General features: G+C 33.6%; 1 protein-coding gene across 4 annotated transcripts in view; it reads left to right on the forward strand.

Annotated features, from left to right (window-relative positions):
• The first annotated feature begins 321 nt into the window (after positions 1-321).
• The window catches only part of LOC106058270 (mitogen-activated protein kinase kinase kinase kinase 5-like), a 61,852-nt gene continuing 35,444 nt past the window's right edge, over positions 322-26,729 (forward strand). Inside the window, exons 1-24 of one of the 4 annotated variants that reach the window (XM_056022844.1) lie at positions 322-544; positions 4,251-4,308; positions 4,508-4,598; positions 4,687-4,751; positions 5,861-5,964; positions 7,130-7,172; positions 8,526-8,598; positions 9,419-9,550; positions 10,524-10,586; positions 11,793-11,874; positions 12,357-12,461; positions 12,606-12,687; positions 13,325-13,350; positions 13,896-13,948; positions 14,683-14,721; positions 18,134-18,187; positions 21,108-21,150; positions 21,309-21,510; positions 21,962-22,152; positions 22,993-23,052; positions 23,150-23,234; positions 24,257-24,336; positions 25,683-25,743; positions 25,959-26,064. In XM_056022844.1, the coding sequence (XP_055878819.1) occupies positions 455-544; positions 4,251-4,308; positions 4,508-4,598; positions 4,687-4,751; positions 5,861-5,964; positions 7,130-7,172; positions 8,526-8,598; positions 9,419-9,550; positions 10,524-10,586; positions 11,793-11,874; positions 12,357-12,461; positions 12,606-12,687; positions 13,325-13,350; positions 13,896-13,948; positions 14,683-14,721; positions 18,134-18,187; positions 21,108-21,150; positions 21,309-21,510; positions 21,962-22,152; positions 22,993-23,052; positions 23,150-23,234; positions 24,257-24,336; positions 25,683-25,743; positions 25,959-26,064 (1,988 nt within the window). In that variant the 5' untranslated portion in view covers positions 322-454. The remainder of the gene's footprint in view (positions 545-4,250; positions 4,309-4,507; positions 4,599-4,686; positions 4,752-5,860; positions 5,965-7,129; positions 7,173-8,525; positions 8,599-9,418; positions 9,551-10,523; positions 10,587-11,792; positions 11,875-12,356; positions 12,462-12,605; positions 12,688-13,324; positions 13,351-13,895; positions 13,949-14,682; positions 14,722-18,133; positions 18,188-21,107; positions 21,151-21,308; positions 21,511-21,961; positions 22,153-22,992; positions 23,053-23,149; positions 23,235-24,256; positions 24,337-25,682; positions 25,744-25,958; positions 26,065-26,729) is intronic. The other 3 variants (XM_056022846.1, XM_056022845.1, XM_056022847.1) reach the window with 3 other exon arrangements.

Raw genomic sequence — 26,729 nt, forward strand, 5'->3', positions numbered from 1 at the left:
TCTCAAGATGTAACCAAAACCAGCGCTTCTGGGCGCATCCATTGTCTTCCGAGACAGAAGGAGCCATATATATAAATAACTAGCAGAGCAGACGACAATTTTTACTATAGAAATTCTTCCTTCGTGAGCCTACTTATTAGAGTTGAGATGACCAATATAATCACCGAAAGAACTCACTGTCTTCGTGAGATTCCATCCCAAAGTCCACAGAAGAAAAAAGTTAAGAAAAAAAAAAGCAAATCAGCTGTTACACAATCCAAGACTATATATGTTAGTGAACAAAATTATTCCAATTTTGATGGTTTGCGCATGTACGGAAGTAAAAAAGTGAATGAAAGCAGAAACAGAAAAGTGAGAACTAGAAATCTAAATATCAGCAATGGTTTGACTAAACAAAATCATTTGTTAAATAAATTATTCCGTCCTTTGTGACGATCTGTACAGCAATTAAAAAATGTCTGCAGACATTTTGCGAAGAAATCCACAGGATGATTTTGAACTGATTCAGCGTGTGGGGAGTGGCACTTATGGCGATGTATACAAGGTTCGTAACAAAAAATTTTTGATAAAATTTATGAATGTCTGAGTCTCAGTTGTCTGTTATTGCTTGCTACAACTTGACATTTTGTTCATAATAAGAAAGATCTAATTAGATCTAGAACTCTAGATTAGATCTGTATATTAGTACTAGATCTATTAGTAGTATAGTATAGTTATAGTATAATAATAATTAAGTATATTAAAATATATTTTGTCCAAACGACACAACTTCACAAGCAACTGACAACAATCTTACCTTAAAAATGCTTAAAATAAAAAGAAGTTTAAAGCCTTTCTTCAAAAAAGAAGATCATCAAGCACTTTGCATTTCATCATATGTCTATCTAGTGATGCATGTTAATCAATGACTTTAACTCTGCTAAGTCGTGGGTTTTCCTGGCTGATTCAGGCTACCCATTCCATTCTCTGATGGCGCTATGAAGACGGAGCACTTCTTGTATATGAATTTGTTCTCCAGTTCTACTGTATAATTAGCATATTATATGGAATAAGAAAAATGTTCATTTATCTTCTTTACTTTCAGTATTTCATTAGCTTTTGTTTTTCTTTCTCTGTAAATTATGGTTCAGTGTTTTTTTATATAAATATATTAAATATTATAGATCTAGCTACTTTACTTTTATTCTTCAGGATCTATTTGCCTAACCAAAGTTATAGCATTTCAGTTTTATGTTCTTGTTTGATTTTTGTAAAAATTTCTTTTAATAATCCCTAATGTTTTGCTTGATTTTTAAATAATATTATCAATAATGGGAATTCCATGATAACTTTTCATTTATTATTACACCTAGATATTTTGAGTTTTTAGTCTGTATTATAGGTTGACATCTAGTCTAGATCTATTTTGAATATTTGTATTTAGACTTAGACTTCCAGAGACTCTAGTTTAGATTTAAATGTCATAAATATGTATAAATATTATAGATCTAGATGTAGAATCTTTATAAATCTAGATATCATAGATTTTGATTCTAGATAGAATCTGCAATGATCTTATCTTATAAAATACAGACATTACTTTAAAAAAAAACTTTATTAAATGCTAAATTATGTCTTAGTTAAGACTTACTAAGAACCTAACTTTTCAGACTTATTAAGACTAATAAATTAATATTGAATATTATTTATAAAAATACAAGTAGATCTTTATTGAAGATAACTTATAATCTAGATAATTTTATATAGAATATTTTAGTCTGTATACGATCTCTACTTTATGTCTTTAGTTAGATATAAAAATTATATAGAATCGGATAGAATTTCAGATAAGGACAGGCCTGTCCATTCTGTTATCTTGTCTTCCCATTGTCTGCCTCGTCTTCTTTTTCCTGGTACTGTTCCCTGAAGGAAGGCCTTTGCAAGCCCTGAGCACATTATGATGTGGCCATCTCTCTATCCCAGTATCTAGAGCTAGATCTAGTTTTCCAAATTATGTTATTTGGATTTTAGACTTTAAGACCTAAAAATTTCTGAGGGTGATGATCCAGATCTTGTGTTCGGGTCTGCTTTTCATGGGTATTTAGTGATTGTCTATCCATATGTTGATATGGTTACAACTAGTACTCTAATAACTAGGTAGTAGTTCTGTCAGCAGTATAGAGATCTTTATGAAATAAATTATTGGAATATGGATTCAGGATTTCCTGATTGGGAGAGAACAAACTGTATTAACAAATGGCTTTAAATTAACACAGACAACAGTAAATTCAGGTGTACTTCAAGGAACAGTCTTGAGCTTCTTACTCTTTCTGATAAACATTAAATGACTTGTATTGACTTAAATGTATAACAAGATATGTTGAGGAACAAAAACTAGATTATCTGCAGATATAAAACAATAAAAACAACACAAGATACTGAAATGTTACAAAGGGAAGAAGAATTACAGAAATGGAAATCATATTGGAGCATTTCTTTCCACCCAAAAAAAAAAAGCCAATTATTAAAAGTAACATAAAAAAAAAAACAGCTAAAGCAAATAAAAACTTCTTTATATTATTCATGGTAAACCAGTTGCCCAGACTAAAAACTTTAAATATCTCGAGATGTTTTAATCAAAGAAAATTTATCATTGATAAAATTATTATAAATGAAATAAAGCATTAAGTTTTATTTTTAAAAATGTTTACAAATCATACATGAAGATATAGCTAAATTGCTATTTAACCTTGGTTATGCTAATATTAAAATATGCCTCCACTTTTTGGGACCCCTCAACTCAAGAAAACATAAAGAATATAATAGAACAGATGCAAAATAGAGCGAGCCATAAGATAAAAAAGAATATTCACATTTGATTAGAGATACAACGTTGGTAAAATCACTCAATTTAGAGATATTTCAGGACAGGAGACTAAAATGTAAAGTAACAACAATACATAAAACACTAAATCATAATTTACAAATACAAAAGCAAAACCTAATAAAATACTTGGAAAGACTCAAAGATAGAGACATATTTCTTATTCTATGCTGGGACAAATTTGTACAATTGCTCCTAGTGTTGTTAGAGCATGGAATGGGTTGCCTGAATCAGCCAGAAGAACTTGCCAGAATTTAAATCTCTGGTCTCCGACTAACATGCTGCTTATTATACCGTTTACAACTTATTTAAAATTCAGGTCAACTTTTGTTTGGGCCAATAACATTGAGTGAACTGTAGGTCTCATATATCTTCTTGTATGTTATAAAGTACAGGTGTTACTTTCAAAAAGTAGATGGTTACACACATAAACTCTTTGATTACCTTTCAAGGAGTCCAAATACCACTTTGATTACCTTTCAAGGAGTCCAAATACCACTTTGATTACTTTTCAAGGAGTCCAAATACCACTTTGATTACCTTTCAAGGAGTCCAAATACCACTTTGATTACCTTTCAAGGAGTCCAAATACCACTTTGATTACCTTTCAAGGAGTCCAAATACCACTTTGATTACCTTTCAAGGAGTCCAAATACCACTTTGATTACCTTTCAAGGAGTCCAAATACCACTTTGATTACCTTTCAAGGAGTCCAAATACCACTTTGATTACCTTTCAAGGAGTCCAAATACCACTTTGATTACCTTTCAAGGAGTCCAAATACCACTTTGATTACCTTTCAAGAGTCCAAATACCACTTTGATTACCTTTCAAGGAGTCCAAATACCACTTTGATTACCTTTCAAGGAGTCCAAATACCACTTTGATTACCTTTCAAGGAGTCCAAATACCACTTTGATTACCTTTCAAGGAGTCCAAATACCACTTTGATTTGAATTGTTTGTTGATTGCCTAGAGGCAGCATTAAATGCTCCACATGTCAACAAAAGAGTTAGACCAGAGCGTACTGATCATTCCATAACATCAATAATACATGTGCAATACAAAAGCAATTAACAAATAAAATATATATAATTTTAAATTTCTTTCTGCATTTAAGTTATTGATTGTTAAGACTGAATGGAATGGTGATTCTCTAAATGTACATTTCTTCTTTCACACTCCTATCACTTTTATCAGTAATTTTTTACTTAAACTTACTTTAGCATAATTTCAAAAAAAAATTAAGTTTTTTTTTAAAAAGTGAACCTTTCTAATTCCGGATACTTAGCCAAAGCATGAATAATAATTATGATAACAAATATTATTGATTTTTATCAACTTGTAAATTTTGTTGTTTAAATTGGTGTTTTCGTTTAAATTGCAGGCAAGAGATTTGAATAATGGGGAGCTGGCTGCCATCAAAGTTATAAAGCTAGAACCAGGTAATCCAATGATTTTCATTTTTTTTTTTTTTGTGTTTTCAAAAGCTTTGCTTGAAGGATAGATGTACATAAATGGAGTACATCCCTCGATATTTGATTCGTCAAAATAAACGTCATCAACTTTCAACATGCAGGTTTCTTTGAAAGATTGTACCAAACATTTGTAAATGTAAATTACAGTAAAAACGTGTGTTCACAGGAGATGATTTTGCTGTTATCCAACAAGAAATCATTATGATGAAAGACTGCAAGCATCCAAATATAGTTGCCTACTTTGGTAGTTATTTGCGGTACGTAGCTAGCTTCAGTAGTTTCTTTCCAAAATAATCAAAATATTATATATTTCACTCACTACTTTTTTTTTTTTTTTTTTTTAAGGCGTGAAAAACTTTGGATTGCCATGGAGTATTGCGGTGGTGGATCTATGCAAGACATTTATCATGGTACGATTTAATTGTAGATTACAAAAAATAGTCAAGCCAGTTGAGTTTATTCTAAAAAAAAATATTAATAAAACAATTATTATCATAATTAAAATTGTTTCAGTTTTAACATTTGGTTTAGTAATTACTTAGGTATTTTGCTTAACGAGTATTTTGCTCTACTTCTCAACAGAAGATCTTACGTATGAATTCTGACAAAATGTCATAATTTTAATTCTGGATTTATTCCAAGTTTTATTGGGCTCATGAACTTTCTTAGATTATTGATATAACTTCTTTAGACGCCCTTGTTAATTTTCAATCACCTTTTTTTCTCATAGTATGCATACTTTTGTTTTTGATATTAAAAAGATGTATAATTTCAACTTAACATACACTGAGCTGCATTTTAAAAAGCAACTATTTAATAATTAATGTTTTTTCATCATTTCATATTAAATCCTATTAAATAAATGATTGCATTGAGTATATAATGTAAAATGAGTTCAATAAAATATGTTTAAAAGCAAACATGGCAAAGCCCATAATTGCACCATGATACAATAGCCTTTCTAAAGAGATGATCTTGGATTAAAGATGTTCTTTAAATTTGCCTTTATAATTAACCGAATGTGACCGATCCCTTAAATCTATTTGTATTGTTGATGTGTCTATGATGATTAGACCAGGGCTATGCTGTCAGAAAACTTGCAACACATGGCTTACGGCTTGAAATGAAGTGTTAAACCCCTAATTTTAAAAAAATATGTAACTATATAACTCTCATGAGACCATGTCAGTCAGGAAATTGGTATAAACCAACAAAAGATATCATTTACATCTCATTAAAGTTTTCTACTGAAATATTATCTGTTATCAGTTGCTATTGTAAGTTCAGTGTCCGTGACAATTTTGTTGCAAGCCCAGTGGCCATGGCTGTTTTTTTTTTCACTACTATTTTCACTCTGCTTTGTGCAATCTCTATAGAATATTGCTTAGCAGACAAATTGTGTTATCTGGCTTTGACAGCCTGGTAAATAAGAGGTGCATTCTAGTCATTGAGAGTTTTATGTGTTCAACATTGATGCTTTTAACAACTTATAATAAATCTACTTGTGCACTCTACACAGTTACTGGACCACTGAGTGAACCGACTATAGCCTTCGTTTGTAAGGAGACATTAAAAGGATTAAGTTACTTGCACAGACGAGGAAAGATGCACCGAGACATTAAGGTACATATAAGAAATTTCACTCTAATATCTTTAAAAGTAAAAAAAGTAAAGTTCCCCTTTCAGATCTTGCGATCTACATATCTAATATCTTTAGGACGTATAATTTCAGTTCACAGAACAGAAACAAGTTGCAGATTGAATCAGAAAAATGTATTTAGTTCTATGTATTATAATTAAGTTATCTCTAAGAATATGTATGTTATTTAACATATAAAAGTTATAAACTTCAAAATATCGTGATATTGGCTATTTATAGCAGTATGAATGTCAGCAAAGCTGTTTTCTACCAGTATAGACATGAAATGTTTTGTCTTTTTATTGACTTATCAGTTAGAACGTTTTAACTTATATCTATGACATTTTCTTACTGTTGTCTTTTGGTAGAAGTTCCATGTTTTGATGTCGACAGTTAATGGAGAACCCTAGCCAGATAGTTCTAATTATGAAACAGAAACACAAAATAATTTAAATTATGGATAGTACCATCAAATGCTCCTTCTTCCCTAGTGCTATTAGAGCATGGAATGGGCTGCCTGAGCAAGCAATAAAACCAATGACTTGTCAGAATTCTAAGTCATTGGTTAACATGCACGACTAGATTGACCTAGGAACACACATAGGATCTTATCTTATATAATACAGACATTACTTCAAAAAAGAAGATGATTACGTCCTTCGCGTCATGCATTTAGTCATGCAAATTAACCAACGACTTAAATTCTGCCAAGTCACTGGTTTTCCTGGCTAGCTCAGGCAACCCATTCCATGCTCTAATAGCACTAGGGAAGAAGGAGTATTTGTACAAATTTGTCCTAGCATATGGGACGAGGAATGTGCCTTTATCTTTGTGTCTTTCAGAGTATTTTATTAAATTTTCTTTCTGTATTTGAAGATTATGGTTCAGTGTTTTATGTATAATTGCTACTTTACTTTTGAGTCTTCTGTCCTGAAGGCTTTCTAAATTTAGTGATTTTACTAAGGGTATTACTCTAGTCAAATGTGTTTATTCATTTGTTATGAATCTCACTGCTCAATTTTGTGTATGTTCCAGTTTCTTAATGTTTTCTTGAGTTGAAGGGTCCACAAATGTAATCATTTTCTTTTTTTTTTTTTTGGAGTAATGTCTGTATTTGATTAAGATGAACTTTTATTTGTTCTCGTACAGGGTGCTAACATTTTGGTTACTGATGAGGGAGACATTAAACTTGGTATGTAAAGCTTTGAAAAGATCATTTACTTAGCATTCAATTAGCATTTACTTAGCATTCAATTACCATTTACTTAGCATTCAATTATTAGCATTCAATTATCATTTTCTTAGCATTCAATTAGCATTTACTTAGCATTCAATTAGCATTTACTTAGCATTCAATTAGCATTTACTTAGCATTCAATTAGCATTTACTTAGCATTTACTTAGCATTCAATTAGCATTTTCTTAGCATTCAATTAGCATTTACTTAGCATTCAATTAGCATTTACTTAGCATTCAATTAGCATTTTCTTAGCATTCAATTAGCATTTACTTAGCATTCAATTAGCATTTTCTTAGCATTCAATTAGCATTTTCTTAGCATTCAATTAGCATTTACTTAGCATTCAATTAGCATTTACTTAGCATTCAATTAGCATTTACTTAGCATTCAATTAGCATTTACTTAGCATTCAATTAGCATTTACTTAGCATTCAATTAGAATTTACTTAGCATTCAATTAGCATTTACTTAGCATTCAATTAGCATTTACTTAGCATTCAATTAGCATTTTCTTAGCATTCAATTAGCATTTACTTAGCATTCAATTAGCATTTACTTAGCATTCAATTAGCATTTTCTTAGCATTCAATTATCATTTTCTTAGCATTCAATTAGCATTTACTTAGCATTCAATTAGCATTTACTTAGCATTCAATTAGCATTTACTTAGCATTCAATTAGCATTTACTTAGCATTTACTTAGCATTCAATTAGCATTTTCTTAGCATTCAATTAGCATTTACTTAGCATTCAATTAGCATTCAATTAGCATTTTCTTAGCATTCAATTAGCATTTTCTTAGCATTCAATTAGCATTTACTTAGCATTCAATTAGCATTTACTTAGCATTCAATTAGCATTTACTTAGCATTCAATTAGCATTTACTTAGCATTCAATTAGAATTTACTTAGCATTCAATTAGCATTTACTTAGCATTCAATTAGCATTTACTTAGCATTCAATTAGCATTTTCTTAGCATTCAATTAGCATTTACTTAGCATTCAATTAGCATTTACTTAGCATTCAATTAGCATTTACTTAGCATTTTCTTAGCATTTAGCTATATCATTTATATCTTCAGTACTTGATAACAAAAGCTTAATTTATTAAATTGTTGTCATGCATGTCTTTAGTAAAAGATTAAAGATGTATTATTATACTTTTTTTTTTCAAAAGTATCAAAGTAATATAATGCACGTCTTTCAAAACTGGTCACTTTCTGAGAAAAGATGTTTACAGATTTAATCAAATACTTTTTTTTAAAATATATATTTCTAGCAGTTTAATTTATCTTATTCTTCAGCTGACTTTGGAGTATCTGCTCAAATCACCGCCACAATGTGCAAACGCAAGTCTTTCATTGGCACTCCTTACTGGTAATGTCTGAGATTGAATCCTTTGTGTAGTCAAAATCAAACAATGTTTTAAAGCACCTCCTCAGTCTTTGCATTGAGAAATATACTATATATAGTCTGATTTAGAAAAGACATTAGTTCATATGAATTATCTTCTCATTTCTTTCTAAGGGATGAGATATAGACTGCATCAGTGCACCCTGGGCACTGGTTGACGTGTGTGTGTGTGGGAGTTCCACCCCATTCAGAATACCATAAAATGCTTTGATTAAAGTTGTTCACTTTTTTTTTGTTTTTAGAAAATGTTATTATTTGGTATAGAATTGAAGGAAAATGCATGTCCTTTTTAAATTAAATTTTATAAGACAACAAAATTATTTTTATATTAATGTATGCAAATTAAAATCGAAAAATCACAGACTGCGAAAAAGTCTCCAGGATTTAGATCAGACCAGATCTAGGAAAAAGTTTGTATGATCGGAATTGAAAACAAAAATTATTATTTTATCCATATTGTCACAAAACTTTATATATATATATAACACTTTAAAACACAAGGAATGAACATTTTGAGCTAATTATCCATGTCACTACCATTACAAAAATGAAAACTGACCAACTGACAAAATGAACGAAATATATTTTACATTACAGAGTTTTAATTTTAAGAAATTTTAAAAAAAGTGTGTTTTCATTGAATAAGTTGACACGTTAAATATCAACACCATTCAACAATGTTCAGTCACTTTGTTCAATCAAATTAGTACTTTTATTGTATCAAAACATTAAGACCAAAGTGTAGCATACTGACTTGTTGTTTGATCATTTCTTTGTTGAACAGGATGGCACCCGAAGTTGCGGCTGTCGAGAGGAAGGGAGGCTACAATCAACAATGTGATATATGGGCTGTTGGTATAACTGCTATAGAGTTTGCTGAGCTGCAGCCACCAATGTTTGATTTACACCCCATGAGGTTTGAACACGAGCTACTTCATAGCAATTAGATTACAAAACCCACTAGGCATCTCCGCCACATCCTTTACTCTATATAATTATTCAAACAAGTTTCATAAAAGTAATTATACTATGTTCTTTACAATTACGTTGGATATGTCAACACAATTGTATTTACTAAAATTTCTAAATGTATAAGTGTCGAGAATGGGCTGTGTTGTGATGTAGGACCAGACAGCTAGTCCAATGTCACAGCTTTCCTATTCTATTTATAATTATAACTCGATAGAATCTACCTTAGGTCTCGATATGTCTAGGTGTCCCTGGTTCAGTTCTAGTTAACGAAATAAAACAATGAAACCACTAGATCGAACACATAAACTTTAATCAGCTTTACTGCATATCACACACGCTGGTCTCTGTCTGACAACAAAACACACTACCGGTCATTCGCTCAGATTGTAAAAATAGATTATACATACATACACACATTCATCCGTGACATCCAACTTACCCTTTCATGGGTAGAAATTAGCCCGATTCAGAAACTTGAATATAATCTTTCTTTTTTTCTATACAATACACTTGATTATTATCTCTGTGTGAAGCATACAAAAATCACCTATAACTCACATGATGTTAAAGGATTAAAAAAAAAATGTATCTCAACTCACTGAAAATCTACTGTTCTTGCTTAACAATATTTCCAGGTATAACTATCTGCTGCTCTCCACTAGTATACACTCACATGCCTTCAGCCTATATACACATGCCCATGCACACAGACACAATTACTCCATCCATAGCTACAAACTTTTGTTCATCCTCAAACTTGGAACTTTCATTTTTGAGTGTTGATCTTTTTCTTTATGTATTTAAATATTTTTTTAATCTCTCTATCTGCTGCTGTTTTTTTTTTTCTTTGTTATTTCAAATTTGGCTTGCTACTTCTATGTCTTCGTGTTTCACATGAATCCTTTTGTTCTCCCCAGGGCGCTGTTCTTAATGTCAAAAAGTGGATTCAAGCCTCCTCAGTTAAAAGATAGAAATAAGTGGTTTGTACTCTTTGTTGGCGGCTAGAGTAGTTAACATCTTCTCAGGAATTTTGTTTTTCTAGCCAAATTGGTCAATACACAAAGAGATCTTTCTGGGGGATTGTGATCTTACTATTCTTCCAGTAGCTTGTGTGTTGAAACTTAATCAATTTTATTTATAAAGCGGCTGTTAACAAACAAAATGTAGGCTCAAGGTGCTGTGATAACATTACAAACACGACAGCTAAAATGACAGTTAATCTAAAAAGGTTTTAAACAGATAGGTCTTAATGTTCTTCTTTAAAGTGGTGTAGCATGTTGTCTGTCTGAGATCAATGGGGAGTGAGTTCCAAACCTTTGGTCCGTGCACTGAAAAAAGCCCGCAGACCGTAGCTTTTGAGGGAGAACTTGAAATGTGTTTTAAAATATGTTCTTTGAAGTTAAAAAAAACAAACTTGTCTTCTTACTCATGCAGAACTGAACTGACTGTTTGAACCATTTATCTAATTTCCATCCTTCCTCATAGCTTTTCATCTTTTTCTGTATACGTTTTGTTTAAGGCTAGTAAAATGAAGTACCTCTTTCAGACCTTGCCCTTCATAGGGCATATAAGGCCGACGGTTAAAGAGGGTGTCATGTGGTCAGCACAACTGTCTTTACTTTCCCCAACTAATGTCAGGTACCAATTAGAGTTGGCTGGACTTGGGAGTGTCCTAAAATTCCAGAAAGTCAATACCCAGTCTCACCGAAATTCAAAACTGAAACCACTTGGTTTGGAAGCCAAATGCTTTACCACTCAGCCACCATACTCCCTACAGACGCAAAGACATCTTTCTGATTGATTGATTTTCCAGTAGCTTGAAACATTAGATTATTTTAAACTTTAGGGTTTATATATTTATATATTTTATTTTTATATGTTTATATATACGTATATTATACATATATATATACATTTATATATACAAATATATATTATATTTGACAAAATAGTCGATCACGCAAGTGTTACACATTCTGGTGCCAAAATACAAATTTTGACCATCAGTGTTACACTTTTGGACTTTTTTAGGTTGGCAGGTCTGCCCTTGTAAAAATAAACTGCTTTGACCTCTTGAAAACAATGGCTACCCTGCCACCTAGCTTCTTTTTTTTTTGTTCTCACTTGTTTGTTGTAGCACTGCCTTCTTTCAAATGTTTGTCACCTTGTCATCTCCTTTCCAACAGGTCCAGTGTATTTCAACATTTCATTAAAGTGGCCTTAACCAAAAATCCTAAAAAACGACCATCGGCTGATAAATTGATAGAGGTAAAGTCAAAAGTCGTTAAAAATCAATTTATTTAATCTATAGAACCTATTATTTATATATATTTTTTAAGGTTAATGCTAAGAATAAAAGCAATCATAAATTTGCATGTTTTGTTGAAGTTTATATTTAGAATCAAGTCAAAAAGAGTATTTTTTTAGCATATAGATGCTAAGAATAAAAATAATTATAAATGTTTATGTTGGTTAAAGTTTGTATATAAAGTCAAGTCAAAGCAATAAGAACTTTAGTACAGTGATACCCAACCTACAGTCTACAAGGCATATTATGCCCATGAATTGGTGCTATATAATTTTTTTTTTTTTTGTGGGGATGTGGTAAGTGAAAGGGGTGTGAAAATTTGATATAGGTCGTGTAGCACTGAGATGAACCAATGAGTTCTAGTGCCTGAGTATTGATTCATTTTGTTGCTTGGTGGAACTATTGGAGAAGACACTTTAAAATATCTTACTCTTCCCTACAGCATCCATTTTTACAAGGAGATTTGAGTCGAAAACTAACCAAAGAACTATTAGAGAAGTCGAGAAACCCAACGCACACATTTGATTTGACAGAGGATGAAGATGGGGTAGGTACAGTAGACTTAATGAGCAGCAGACTCAGTAACAGTAGGCTCAAATGAACAGTAGACTCAAATAACAGTATTGTAAAGAGACTAATGTAAATTTTGTTTGCATTTTATTTTAATAACGTGCCTTCATTTTTATCACAGCTTCTGTCCAATGTGCCTAAGAGAATACCATCCAATAAAACATCCCGCCAACTTGCCGCCACAAATAGTATTGAGCTCAAAGGTAGGTGGTCCTCGGGTCTTTGACCACTGCCAACATTTTGTCTTTAACATATGCATACATATAACAGTGGCCAGTGACCACACCTTGACATATGATATGCATACAGATAATAGTGGTCAGTGACTACACCTTGACATATGCATACATAGAACAGTAGCCAGTGACCACACCTTGACATGCATACATAGAACAGTGACCACACCTTGACATGCAAACATAGAACAGTGGCCAGTGACCACACCTTGACATATGCATAAATAGAAGTGGCCAGTGACCACACCTTGACATATACATAAATAGAACAGTGACCACACCTTGATATATGCAAACATAGAATAGTGACCACACCTAAGGCTTGCATACATAAAATAGTGACCACACCTAAGCCATGCATACATGGTATAGTGATCACACCTAAGCCATGCATACATGGTATAGTGACCACACCTAAGACTTGCATACATGGTATAGTGACCACACCTAAGCCATGCATACATAAAATAGTGACCACAAATACATTCCTAACACATGCATACATAGGATAGTGACCACGCCTAGCACATGTATAGAATAGTGTAGTAGCCATTGATAAGTGGTACATTGAAGCCCTAATAATCTGTTTATTTCTCTTTCACAGTCAACATCAACATGGATCAAAGTGAGGTAAAACTATTTCAAACACTTTCATGAGACAATTAGAAGGACAACTCCTTTCACAAAAACATTATTATAGCTTTTATACAGCGCTACTTTCAGGCTTATAGCATGCTCAGAGCGCTTTTGGTCCAATCTCATTTGTGGACCGGAGGGGGTATCTAGGAGTTGGTTTTCCGTGCTGCCTTTAGGCGCTCAGTAAACACAACTCTGCCCAAGTCGGGTGTCGAACCTCGAGCCCCCTTCTAGGTAGCCAAGCCAAGTTCAAGCGCACTTGGCCTCTCGACCACGCTTCCCACAGTGAACATAAGAATTTGTCAGCTGTATTGTTTTAGCCTTGTCAGTTTTTCATTGTAAAGTTTCATTTATTCTCTTGGAAGATAGACTGCACACATTTATTTTTTCATTTGACTTGATTCCGTTGGAAATGATATAGTAGGAAGTGTAAAGATTATTTCCTCATTATAAGATTTTTTTCCTAAAATTAAATCTTAAATCTGCTTGTGCTTAGAAGACATTCTCTTTAAAAGTGTTACATTTGACTTGGATTACAGGATGAGAAATTCAACACAGCCAAACCCTGGTTAGAGGATGAACAGTCCCACAAGTAAGTGTTTAACATTTATGTCTTTAAAACAAATTTGCTGCTTCATCAGCCGTTAGGATGACACGCTTATATCAGCACAGCCTTATTTAATGTTATCTGGGAGTACACTGAATCGGCAACACAAATTTTGACACTATGCTTTACCTGTGATTTTTAACTTTTAATGCAGACTTAGTCAACACACCATAATTGTTTTGGTTTTTGGAAAATTGATACTAAATAGTTGTAGCATTATATACACTCAATATTGTACAGAACTTTTACAGGTTTTATCATTTGTAAATATTAGTTTAGAAGGTTTCTTTTGCTAATTTGATAGGATCATAAACCAATTTTCTTTATTGCTACTTTGAATCATAAGCTTTATTTCATCTTTATTTTTTAATCTAATGATTTAGATTTGCCAGCATAGTTTCTTTTTTCCTCTAAAATTGTAGAACTGATTAGTAATACTAACATGTCACTAATAATCTAGTTAAACAAGTTATATATATTTTAAAACTATTTTATAGGTAATGAATTCTAGAATCACTCTTTTTTTCTGATTTTATAAGGGAAAGGCGCAAACATATTTTATATTAATATAATTTCAGGCAGAATTCACTCCCCCCCCCCCTTTTTTTTTTCTTCTCCAATTCTTGATTTTTAAAGCAATTTTGCGCTAGGAATACAAAACTTCAGAAACATAATTTTTTCTGTTTGTATTTTTGTGTCCTCTCTCGTCTCTCACTCAGGAGCTTGCTTGAGTGCGTTGAGGAGGAGCTGTCTCAAAGGTAAACAGCTGACCTTGTTCAGATAAGAGTTCAAGTTTCGCATTCTTGACCATGTGTTGACCATTGACATTTCAGCACACTGTTCAGCCATCATACATGGGCCGCACACACCTCATTGTTCACACACTAGTCAGAAGCATGTCATGTGTATCCAGGCTGCAAAGCACATGTGTGTTGTAAACTTCAACCTAGTCATTCATGCATTGAATTCATCCTAAATATCAGTGCAGACTGTCATTGAATCTCTGCATTCAGCACTGCTCACAAAAGTCAGGGGCTAGTCAGAAAGTTGGAATACAAACCAATAAAAACACTTGGATTTAATATAACAAAAGTCACAGTGAACAGATCAATTCACATTTACAGCTGAATATAATGTTTCTTCATTGTGGAATGTTTAATAACATCACAATCATTTGGTGTAGGATAGCCTATAAATTCTATTGTATAATTGTCTTCCTTTACAGAATATGTTTCTTCATTGTAGAATGTTTTTTAAGATTACAATCATGTGGTGTAGGCTAGCCCATAAGTTCTACTGTATAATTCAGTCTGGTTGAGGAACTTTTGGGTGGTTTGTGGTTTGCTGTCACTCATTTCACCAGTGAAATGTATGTTTAAATGTTTAGACTTGAGATGTTCTGCATACCAAATAAACTTTTGACAGTTATCGCTTATGCTAATGGGCACCAGTTTATTTCAATTCTGATTAGGCTGTATAAATAGATTGATGCTCTCTTCATGTGTAAGATGTGATGTATACATGTGATTACCTCCATCTTCCCATCAGCAACGTGCTGCCAACGAAATCTTTCTTCATTGTTGTCGGTTGTGAGGTACTCTTCTGCTACATTTACTCTTCTGACATAGTAATATGAGACCAAGAGTTTCTCTATTCTAGTCACCAACCTGCTGGACTTGCCTTCATTCCAACAGTTTCTATATTCTAGTCACCAATCTGCTGGACTTGCCTTCATTCCAACAGTTTCTTTATTCTAGTCACCAATCTGCTGGACTTGCCTTCATTCCAATAGTTTCTTTAGTCTAGTCACCAACCTGCTGGACTGGCCTTCATTCCAACAGTTTCTATATTCTAGTCACCAATCTGCTGGACTTGCCTTCATTCCAATAGTTTCTATATTCTAGTCACCAACCTGCTGGACTGGCCTTCATTCCAACAGTTTCTATATTCTAGTCACCAATCTGCTGGACTTGCCTTCATTCTAATAGTTTCTCTATTCTAGTCACCAACCTGCTGGACTGGCCTTCATTCCAACAGTTTCTATATTCTAGTCACCAATCTGCTGGACTTGCCTTCATTCCAATAGTTTCTTTATTCTAGTCACCAACCTGCTGGACTGGCCTTCATTCCAATAGTTTCTCTATTCTAGTCACCAACCTGCTGAACTTGCCTTCATTCCAATAGTTTCTCTATTCTAGTCACCAACCTGCTGGATTTGCCTTCATTCCAATAGTTTCTCTATTCTAGTCACCAACCTGCTGGATTTGCCTTCATTCCAATAGTTTCTCTATTCTAGTCACCAACCTGCTGGATTTGCCTTCATTCCAATAGTTTCTCTATTCTAGTCACCAACCTGCTGGACTAGCCTTCATTCCAATAGTTTCTCTATTCTAGTCACCAACCTGCTGAACTTGCCTTCATTCCAATAGTTTCTCTATTCTAGTCACCAACCTGCTGGACTAGCCTTCTTTCCAATAGTTTCTCTATTCTAGTAACCAACCTGCTGGATTTGCCTTCATTCCAATAGTTTCTCTATTCTAGTCACCAACCTGCTGGATTTGCCTTCATTCCAATAGTTTCTCTATTCTAGTCACCAACCTGCTGGATTTGCCTTCATTCCAATAGTTTCTCTATTCTAGTCACCAACCTGCTGGATTGGCCTTCATTCCAATAGTTTCTCTATTCTAGTCACCAACCTGCTGGATTTGCCTTCATTCCAATAGTTTCTCTATTCTAGTCACCAACCTGCTGGATTTGCCTTCATTCCAATAGTTTCTCTATTCTAGTCACCAACCTGCTGAACTTGCCTTCATTCCAATAGTTTCTCTATTCTAGTCACCAACCTGCTGGATTTGCCTTCATTCCAATAGTTTCTCTATTCTAGTCACCAACCTGCTGGATTTGCCTTCATTCCAATAGTTTCTCTATTCTAGTCACCAACCTGCTGGACTTCATTCCTTATATGTGAGAGTTCAGTAGCATCAAAATCAAGCTTGTTTATGAAGCAAGCCTGTGAATAATTTGTAAGCACATCTCTAGTGTCTCATCACTCATGTAGTTATAATCTAGTGCTGGGAGAGGCTTAACTCTTTCTCTGCTAAATTAACGATACCATTGTTGATTTGATCACATCCTTTCAGTCAAATCAATATTACAGTCGCTGCTTCTGTAGTGACATGGGTTAATGAGCTCAAGACAATCATTTTATAAGTTTTAGATATGCTATGTATAAAGTTTTGTCAAAATATGGATAAATATCATTACATTTTTTTCTATTAATTTTGGATTATATTTCCTAGAGCTAGTTGACTTGTCTACAGTCAGTTTTCATTTTTCTGATAGTAGTGATATAGATGATTAGGTCAAAGTTTCTGTTTTATGTTTTAAATGTTTTCTATAAAGTTTTGTGACAATATGAATAACTCATAAAAAAAATACTTTTATTTCAATTTGAATCACACAATTTTTTTCAACTAGATTTAGTCTAGAACTAGGTCTAACGAGACTTATCCACAGTCCGTAAGTTTTCATTTTTAAATTTCATAATCAAAAATTAAATTAATTTTTGTTTTATACACATTAATTTTTATTTTTTTTTATCTAAAAAAGAACATCTATTCCCTTTCATTCTATTCCAAATAAAAACAAAAAATAAAAAGTTCTTAAAGTTTAATCATAATAGGTAGTGAACACTAAATAAGCAAAATGAATAATTCCATTTTTTTCAGAGAAATAGTTGAAGCTGTTTTCTGGGTCTTTGCGATGTAGCCATTTCTGTAACTGATCAGAACCTTTTTGCCAATGGCTATTGACTGAGCAGAAAATGTCAATTCTTGTGGCATATATCTTATATCATATCTTATATTCGTCTATTGTGCTGATTCACTCTTCATCTTAAAATTGAAGGACCTAATCATCTTCTTTTTTGAAGTAATGTCTGTATCATATAAGATAAGAAAATAGATATTATTACTCTAAAATTACTTACATTGAAGTGGTCTTTATTGAAACACAACGGATACTTAGATTAGAATTGAACAACTCTGGTAGCCTTCAACTTTAAGTGGGCAGTGCATTCATCTTAGAACTTAAACAGAATACTTTTCGTTCCAACTAACTTATCATCCCTAGCGGTGAATGAATTTAAATGTGAGCTCTACCTTATTTCAGAGGTCATCGAAGTAGTTTATGTTTAGAGGATGACATTCCCTCGGTTCATGAAAAGTAAGATTACAAGCCCATAGATGCATGATGAAATAGTCTATCTACCAGCTACTCCTGTCATGTTGTCTATTTATTTTTTTTATTTTAATCATGATTTGATAATACCATACATGTCAGATATATTTCATTCCGTTTCATTTTCTGCTATCCTGTTACTATTTCGCAAAGCTTTTTTTTTGTGGCTATTTAGATAATATGCTTTGGAGTCTGCTGCTATTTGTTGCTATGACAACTTGAGTAAACGTACAATAAATATGTGTACATTGAAAACAATACTATATATAAAATACATTCATTCACTTAATGTGCCTGTCTCATTGCTGTACAGTAACAAGGCCTATTTCAACAATACTATATATAAAATACATTCATTCACTTAATGTGCCTGTCTCATTGCTGTACAGTAACAAGGCCTATTTCAACAATACTATATATAAAATACATTCATTCACTTAATGTGCCTGTCTCATTGCTGTACAGTAACAAGGCCTATTTCAACAATACTATATATAAAATACATTCATTCACTTAATGTGCCTGTCTCATTGCTGTACAGTAACAAGGCCTATTTCAACAATACTATATATAAAATACATTCATTCACTTAATGTGCCTGTCTCATTGCTGTACAGTAACAAGGCCTATTTCAACAATACTATATATAAAATACATTCATTCACTTAATGTGCCTGTCTCATTGCTGTACAGTAACAAGGCCTATTTCAACAATACTATATATAAAATACATTCATTCACTTAATGTGCCTGTCTCATTGCTGTACAGTAACAAGGCCTATTTCAACAATACTATATATAAAATACATTCATTCACTTAATGTGCCTGTCTCATTGCTGTACAGTAACAAGGCCTATTTCAACAATACTATATATAAAATACATTCATTCACTTAATGTGCTTGTCTCATTGCTGTACAGTAACAAGGCCTATTTCAACAATACTATATATAAAATACATTCATTCACTTAAAGGGAAACTCCGATGGTTTTGACAATTTTTGATATAATATGTGTTTTGATTTACAGATAATGAATATATTCTTTTTTTTTTTTTATTTGCAATAATAACTTAGTAATTGATGTTTTTCCGACATAATTTTCCTGCGCATCCAAAACAGTCAGACTTTCACCAGGTTTTTATGTGACGTCACAAAGGTGTTTTAATCTACAGACTTATTGTATAACAGGAGACCATACAGCAAAGTTTACATTCTCGTAAAAGAAATATATCTTTGTCTATGCAGTTAGATCTAGGATCTTGTAAGCAAAGAAAAAATGCGTATTAAAAGTAGATTTACATGCTTGACTAATCACGGCAGTGTGTATTTTCTCGCCAGACCACTCAACACACAACAAACACTATCGCTTGGTTGTCTTGTCATGACCGACTACACGTAGTCTCGAATCATTCAGACACACGATCTATTTACTTCTTGGGATAGGGAGAGGCTTAGATGAAAATGTTACTTTTTTTTCTCGAGTTGGTTGCTTTTGGATCTATCTATACATGTTTATATATATAACTGTATCATAGCTCTGGACTAGGCCGTCACTAAGCCTAACAGCTACTGTAGGAATGAAGCGATACCATTGGTTAAATCAAGTTTCTCTTTCAGTATTGTTTAGGGAAGTGACGCATGAAATAACTTAAAACAAAATCTCGCAGAACCCCGTTTTTTTGGGGGCGTGAAGAATTTTCTAATTTATTAAATATAAAATTTTCTGAGCATTTGAATAAAAAATAATATAATGTTTACTATTACAACTTTTTACGCAGAATTTAAATAAGTCAATAACTAAAATTTGAAAAACTATAGGAGTTTCCCTTTAATATGCCTGTCTCATTGCTGTACAGTAACAAGGCCTATTTCAGACCTGCAGATATTAATGTGTATAACCTTCTAAGCTACTCAGTTCTATATGTAGACACATCCTACATTGTGTACTAGTTCACTACTGATGTCACTTTTGGTCACTATGTTTAACTCTTTCTCTCCTAACTGACGATAACCACGTTGATTCCACCAGAATGTGGTAAATAATTTACGGAGAGAAAGAGTTAAAGCATTTTAATCATTCAGTTCATATACTCAATTATTTTGTGTTGAATTAATAATTTATTAAACTAATACATTGTTTGATAGAGTAATTCATTATTACTGACATTATTTCAAATTATTTCAATGACCCAAAGACTGTTCTTCACCATTTTATTTTTTTACCACGTCTTAGCTAATACAGTTCATTTCATCCCTCATTTTTTAAAAAACTTTGTTCCTTGGTTTATTTGCTTCACAATCTCAGTTTTTTTCCCCCATTAAAGCTGTCTCCCATTATCCCCCTTTCTCTAGCTTTGAAGTCAGGCTAAATGTAGCAATGTCTCAGTGCCAAGTTTTGCTTGAGAACACTTTGTTCTAAAGAACATTTATTTGCAGTTGTTTGCCTGGAGATTTGGGGGGCATCCCAGTAATACCATGACTAGGAAATAATGTCTTGCTTTGAAAGCATTAGATTCTATGTCTTCACCTTCATCTGGCTGTTGAAGAGTAGAATTATTACCTGGACACATGTTGTTGTTTTTTGTGTTGAATCCTTGCATTAGTTTAGTTGAATTGTGTAATGACATCTAATTAATTAATGTAAAAGAGAATTTTATTTTTAATAAAAAATGTAATGTTTGATTAAAAGGAAAATGAGCAAGCTCTTAAATTTTTCAATTACAGTCTTACAATAATTGTTTAATCTTAAAAATGAATCACTATTTTTACCAGAAAATTATTGAAATAAACAATAATACAAAAATAATTTTACGGTGGAGTTATTCACTTTTATGTAATACAAAAAAAAAAGTTGATCAGTTTACTTCCATATTTCAATTTTGTTTCACATCTGTGTGTTTCAGGCCAACATTGCAACTAACACCATCTTCAGCTCAACCTGCTAAGGTCAGTATTTGAAAACTGATTCCTGTATATTAATAAAGAATTAATTTTATATTACTCAGAAGTTTCTAATTTTTTTAGTTTTCAACCTGTTCTGTTAACTAAACTTTGACAATCATTTTTTATTTACCTCAAAAACAAAACAAAAACAAAACATGTAGCCGGCCAGAATATTAGATCAGCCGTTGCCACATAAAGGCAGGAGAGAGAGACACGGAGGCAAGTTTGCTGATGCAGCAGCCAGTGACGATTCAGAGCTGCTGGAGGATGAAGGACCTGACATGGAGTCTTTGATTGACAGAATGTTAACTTTAACACCACAGGCTTCTCACCCCTCTTCTCTCCCTGGACTTGAGGTTACATGTAAGCAGGCTTTTTAGAATTGTAGATAATTGGATGGAAAGAACGATTAAAAAAAAAGATTTTTAGATTTTACTTGATTGAAAGAAAAAAAAATCTATAAAAGTTTAAGACACATCTGCAAGGGAAAATCCAGCATTTCTTTCTGTTATCGTTACAGTAGTTATACTCAGGTGGTCAGTTGTAGTCAAACTAAATTTACATTTGTTTGGACAAATAAAAAATATCAAAAAAAATTTCATGGCAACCATATTAAACAATTAAACAAGCAATATGTTACATACTTTTTTATTGTCTATTATGTTTTATAAACATGTGTTGTTTTTGTTCAGGTATTTGGAACCATACTCAATTCTGCTATTTTCTTAAATCTTCATGTCGCGAAAACAAAGTCGTATTATTATTTTTGTATCTTTTGTTGCACAAGTAAACTAAACCAAATGCTTACTTTCAGCTCGGAAGAAACGGGACGAAAGCATTGAGGATCCAGAGAGTCCTCCAATCTTGCCTCCCAAGAAGTCCCCTCCCTCACCTTACTCTAATGGAGACGTGTTACACCCCCACAATGGAGACTCGCCTGGTGGAGAGGAGAGCGATCAACCTCCAGCCATACCTCCAAGACGGAAATTAAAAAAAGAAGATAATGTAAGCAGTTCACTTTTAGGGTTTAGTGTAGCTACTAAGACATGTAAGCAGTTCACTTTTATGGTTTAATGTAGCTACTAAGACATGTAAGCAGTTCACTTTATAATGTAGCTACTAAGACATGTAAGCAGTTCACTTTTAGGGTTTAGTGTAGCTACTAAGACATGTAAGCAGTTCACTTTTAGGGTTTAGTGTAGCTACTAAGACATGTAAGCAGTTCACTTTTAGGGTTTAATGTAGCTACTAAGACATGTAAGCAATTCACTTTTATGGTTTAGTGTAGCTACTAAGACAATAACACTATGATATACTATGTTGTCCTTCTGTCATGAAACAACTATGGATAAAGTCATAGAAATGAGATGAAAGCCTGGGCGTTAGCTATGTCTCCCATACAGCACTTTCCCCTTCTCCACGCAGCCCATGGATGCTGATTCAGCTTGGGATCAGCAGCATCTCTGGTTCTGCCAGGGTGTATCACTTTGTACTGCTAGCTGCCTAAGGATTGCCAGCTACTAATTTTTCCGCACTATGATATAGGTGATACTTGAAATTAGTCAAGACAGATTTTCCCTTAAATGTTTACATCTTATAAAAATAATGGTTGACAATGTCAAAAGCCATTTTTGGAAACAATAAAAATGATACAAAAGAAACTCCACATGGTACAGAGAAGGGAATCACATCTTAAACAAACATTTCTCGTGCTTGGCACATGACTGCTAAAGAGCTTACAAAAAAAAAAAAAATCTGGCTAGTTGGAGAAGAAGAAAAAGACATTGATTGCACTATGAGTAAAGAAGAACCTTGTGTTAATATGTATCAACTGTTATATTTCAGGTACAAACTAGTCAGCAACGTCCTCTCAGCAATGGTCTTCCACCTACCCCTCAAGTACATGTAAGTTTCTCTACTCTTCTTCCTAACAGCATTAAATTATTAGATGTTGGTTTGAACGCTCTCTTCAAATTGCATTTTATTTTTCTATTAACTTTAGATGGGTGCTTGTTTTTCTAAAGTCTTCAATGGCTGTCCATTACATATAAACTGCACGGCCAGTTGGGTTCACCCAGAGACTCGAGGTAACTAGTCGACATGCTTTATCACTCTTATCATAGTTAGTTTAGTTGACTTATTAAACTCAGTTCACAGCAGCGCTGGCAAAACTCAAAACGATATGGAAAGACAAAGACATAGCCGTCGACACCAAATTCAGACTGATGCGCTCCCTGGTCATGGTCCTCGTCTTATATACTTGCAATTCTTGGATGCTGACTGCAGAGCTAGAGAGGAGGATTCTAGCAGTGTAATTGAGATGCTACAGAAGGATACTAGGTATCACATTCAAAGACCGCATCACAAACCAAGAGATTAGAGACAGGGTTACTAGAGCGATTGGACCCCACGATGACCTGCTAGCTATTGTAAAAAAAATACAGAAATTAAAACTATGGCTTTATTACAAGGTCTGTGGGCCTTGCAAAGACTTTCCTTCAGGGGAACAGTACCAGGAAAAGAAAAAGAGGCAGACAGAGAAAGCGATGGGAAGACAACATAAAAGAATGGACGGACCTGCCATTGAAAGAGGTTCTATCTGTCTGGTGAGACAAAAAACAGAGGAATGGAGAAAGACGGTTGACAAATCTTGTGTGGTGCCCCAATGGTCCAACAGACTAAGGGATAGGTAAAGGTGAAGGTATTAAACTCATCATTTAGATCTGTTAAGAAAGACTACCTACACATTCCTGCAACAATACATGTTTGTGTGTGTGTTGTTTATTTATGTTTATGCTTCTCAAAACAATTTCGGGTTCAGAATCTAAGATATAAAACAAGGTGTCTAGTTGTCACTTAGTAATATCATTTGTTAGCGCCATGTTTTATGTAGTATAATGCTAATTCTATTAAATGCCATCTTAACTTAATTCTATTTTTAGACCAGTATGTCTTTATTGTTAACTTTGTTTTGTTCTTAGACCAGTATATCTTAGTGTTCTTTTTTTAACCCGTTGTATCTTTATTGTAAACTATAATCTATTTTTAGACCAGTATATCTTTATTCTTCTATTTTTAGACCAGTATATCTTTATTCTTCTATTTTTAGACCAGTACATCTTTATTGGCGCCAATGAAGGTCTCTACACACTCAATTTAAATGAAATACACGAGGCTTCCATGGAACTTGTAAGTCACTTTACACTTAGCTTGGGAACGTTTTTGTTGACCAAGAGGGATGAAGAGTTTCAATTTGGAAAATGTTAAAAAGAAAATGCTAGAATTAGTTACATTTTCTTGAGATTGTATATAAATGAACAAGTCAGTTACTGAGACCAAAAACTAGATTCAGTGCTTTTAAAAAATATCCTTTATATCATTTCATTACTAAAGCTTAATACATATAAGTATTTATATTGTTACAAATGACAGTGATAGGTAGAGGTCAACGTATGACCCCGGCGAGATAACACAGCAGTTGGTGTTTTCTGGAATGTACATGTATCAACAAAGACAGAATGTGACGTGTACTTATGTGTTATTCCAGAAGGTACTAGCAATGCCCAGTGACAGATAGAGGTCACAACTTGTGACCCCGGCAAGATGACACTGCAGCCGATGTTTTCTGGAAAACACGTTTCCTCACGTGTTATTCCAGAGGATACTAGCCGTGTTTGTGCAACTTTGGACAAGCGATTAGGGACTCTATATAAGCCAGAGAGTTAATGTGAAAGTCAGTCGTGAGTGAGTCGTCGGTACTGTTGTCTACTGTGCGAGACAGTAGAAGAGAGATGTGTTCGACTCGATGCAAGTTAACTAGGGTAGAGTTAACTGGAGTGGACTACTGTCGTTAAAGTCTATACAGCGAACTACAGTGGACTTGAGCCGTTACAGTCGATACAGTCGATGTAAGGCGTGTGCGGCTCTGATTCGGTAGACTTGAGTACGACTTGGTTCAGCTTTAGGAGACCTGGAGCGACACTGGGAAGTGTGTCGTTGGTCTGTTCTGCGGAATACGGCTCAGTGCAAGTTGAGAAGAGATGAATTGCAACGAAGTATAGCTAACTGTAAACTGACAGATATTGTACAGTCTTCTACGCTACATGTTACAGTAACGAATTGTTAGAGTTAATAGTCATTAAAGTTATATGAAACTGAAAGTTTAGTCGTCAAGTTCTTTGCTGTGTTTTTATTTGTGTGCCAACTAATACATCTAGCCAGAAGATTCAGAAATACGTAACAATATTATGGTATTGCCCTAATTAAAAATAATGATAATATTGCCCTAATTATTTATATCATTATTTTGCCCTAATTATTAAATTATTATATTGCCCTAATTATTTATATTATTATGTTCTAATAAATTATATTATATTGCCCTAATTATTGATATTATTATATTGCCCTAATTAGTTATATTATTATATTGCCCTAATTAGTTATATTATTCTCTTGCCAAGCTACTCGTGCTTTAGATTTAATCATAATTTGACTAATTCTATTTCATCTATCCATCCAATTTTTTTGGATAGGTTCACCCAAGGCGATGTATTTGGCTTTATGCTATCAAAGATATACTCATGTCTTTATCAGGTAATGAAACTTCATTGGCTTGTAGAGCCATACTACTGACTGAGTTTAGTAATCTGATAGTGTTACTTCTTGCCTTCTATCCTGTTGATAGAGTCAAAAGTAGTTGGTACTTGCAGTTTTGTAAAATTACTTGATTATTACTTGGATCTCTGTGTGTGACTGTTGAACCTGTTGGTTGAGTCAAGTTACTGGACTGTTTTAAATCTTGTTTTCAGGTAAAACCCCGACTTTGTACAGACATGATTTGATGATGCTTCACACCAGACAGACGAGTCGCTTCTCTCTACCCATGAATAAAATTCCAGAAAAACTAGTTCCAAGGTAATGATACCAGCTTCATTTTTGTTTGTCTTATTATAAGCTTTAGTAAAAGTAACGTTTCTCTTTCGAGACCTTGTGGCCTTTAGGGCAGATGATGTAGAGGTCATTTGTTTCTGCGGCCTACGGTTAACGAGGGTGTCATGTGGCCAGCACAACGACCAACCGCCATTACTTTCCCCAATTACTGTCAGGTGCCCATTAGAGCTGGGTGGACTCAGAGGCGCCCAAAGATCCCAAAGCCAAGCACCTCCATAAGCTTTAGAATTATTTACCAAATGAAGAAAATTGCATCCTAGACTAAACCTCATGTGGGGCGTGGTAGCTGAGTGGTTAAGGGCTTGGCTTCTGAACCTGGGGTCCTGGGTTCAAATCTTGGTGAAGACTGGGATTTTGAATTTCAGTATTATTAGGACACCCCTTAATCCACCCAACTCTAATGGGTACCTGACTTTAGTTGGGGAAAGTAAAGGTGCTAAGTAATTGTGCTGTCCACATGGCACCCTGCTCATTAACCATTGGCCAAAGAAACAAATGACCTTAACATCATCTTCCCTATAGATTGCAAGGTCTGAAAGGGGAACTTTTTTACTTTACAATCTCGTGCAGTTCAAGGGGAATAAAAAAAAAACACTTTAGAGCTGGACCAAGTAGATTTGTATTTTACT

Source organism: Biomphalaria glabrata, chromosome 3 (assembly GCF_947242115.1).
Source record: "Biomphalaria glabrata chromosome 3, xgBioGlab47.1, whole genome shotgun sequence".
Taxonomy (NCBI): Eukaryota; Metazoa; Mollusca; class Gastropoda; family Planorbidae; genus Biomphalaria; species Biomphalaria glabrata.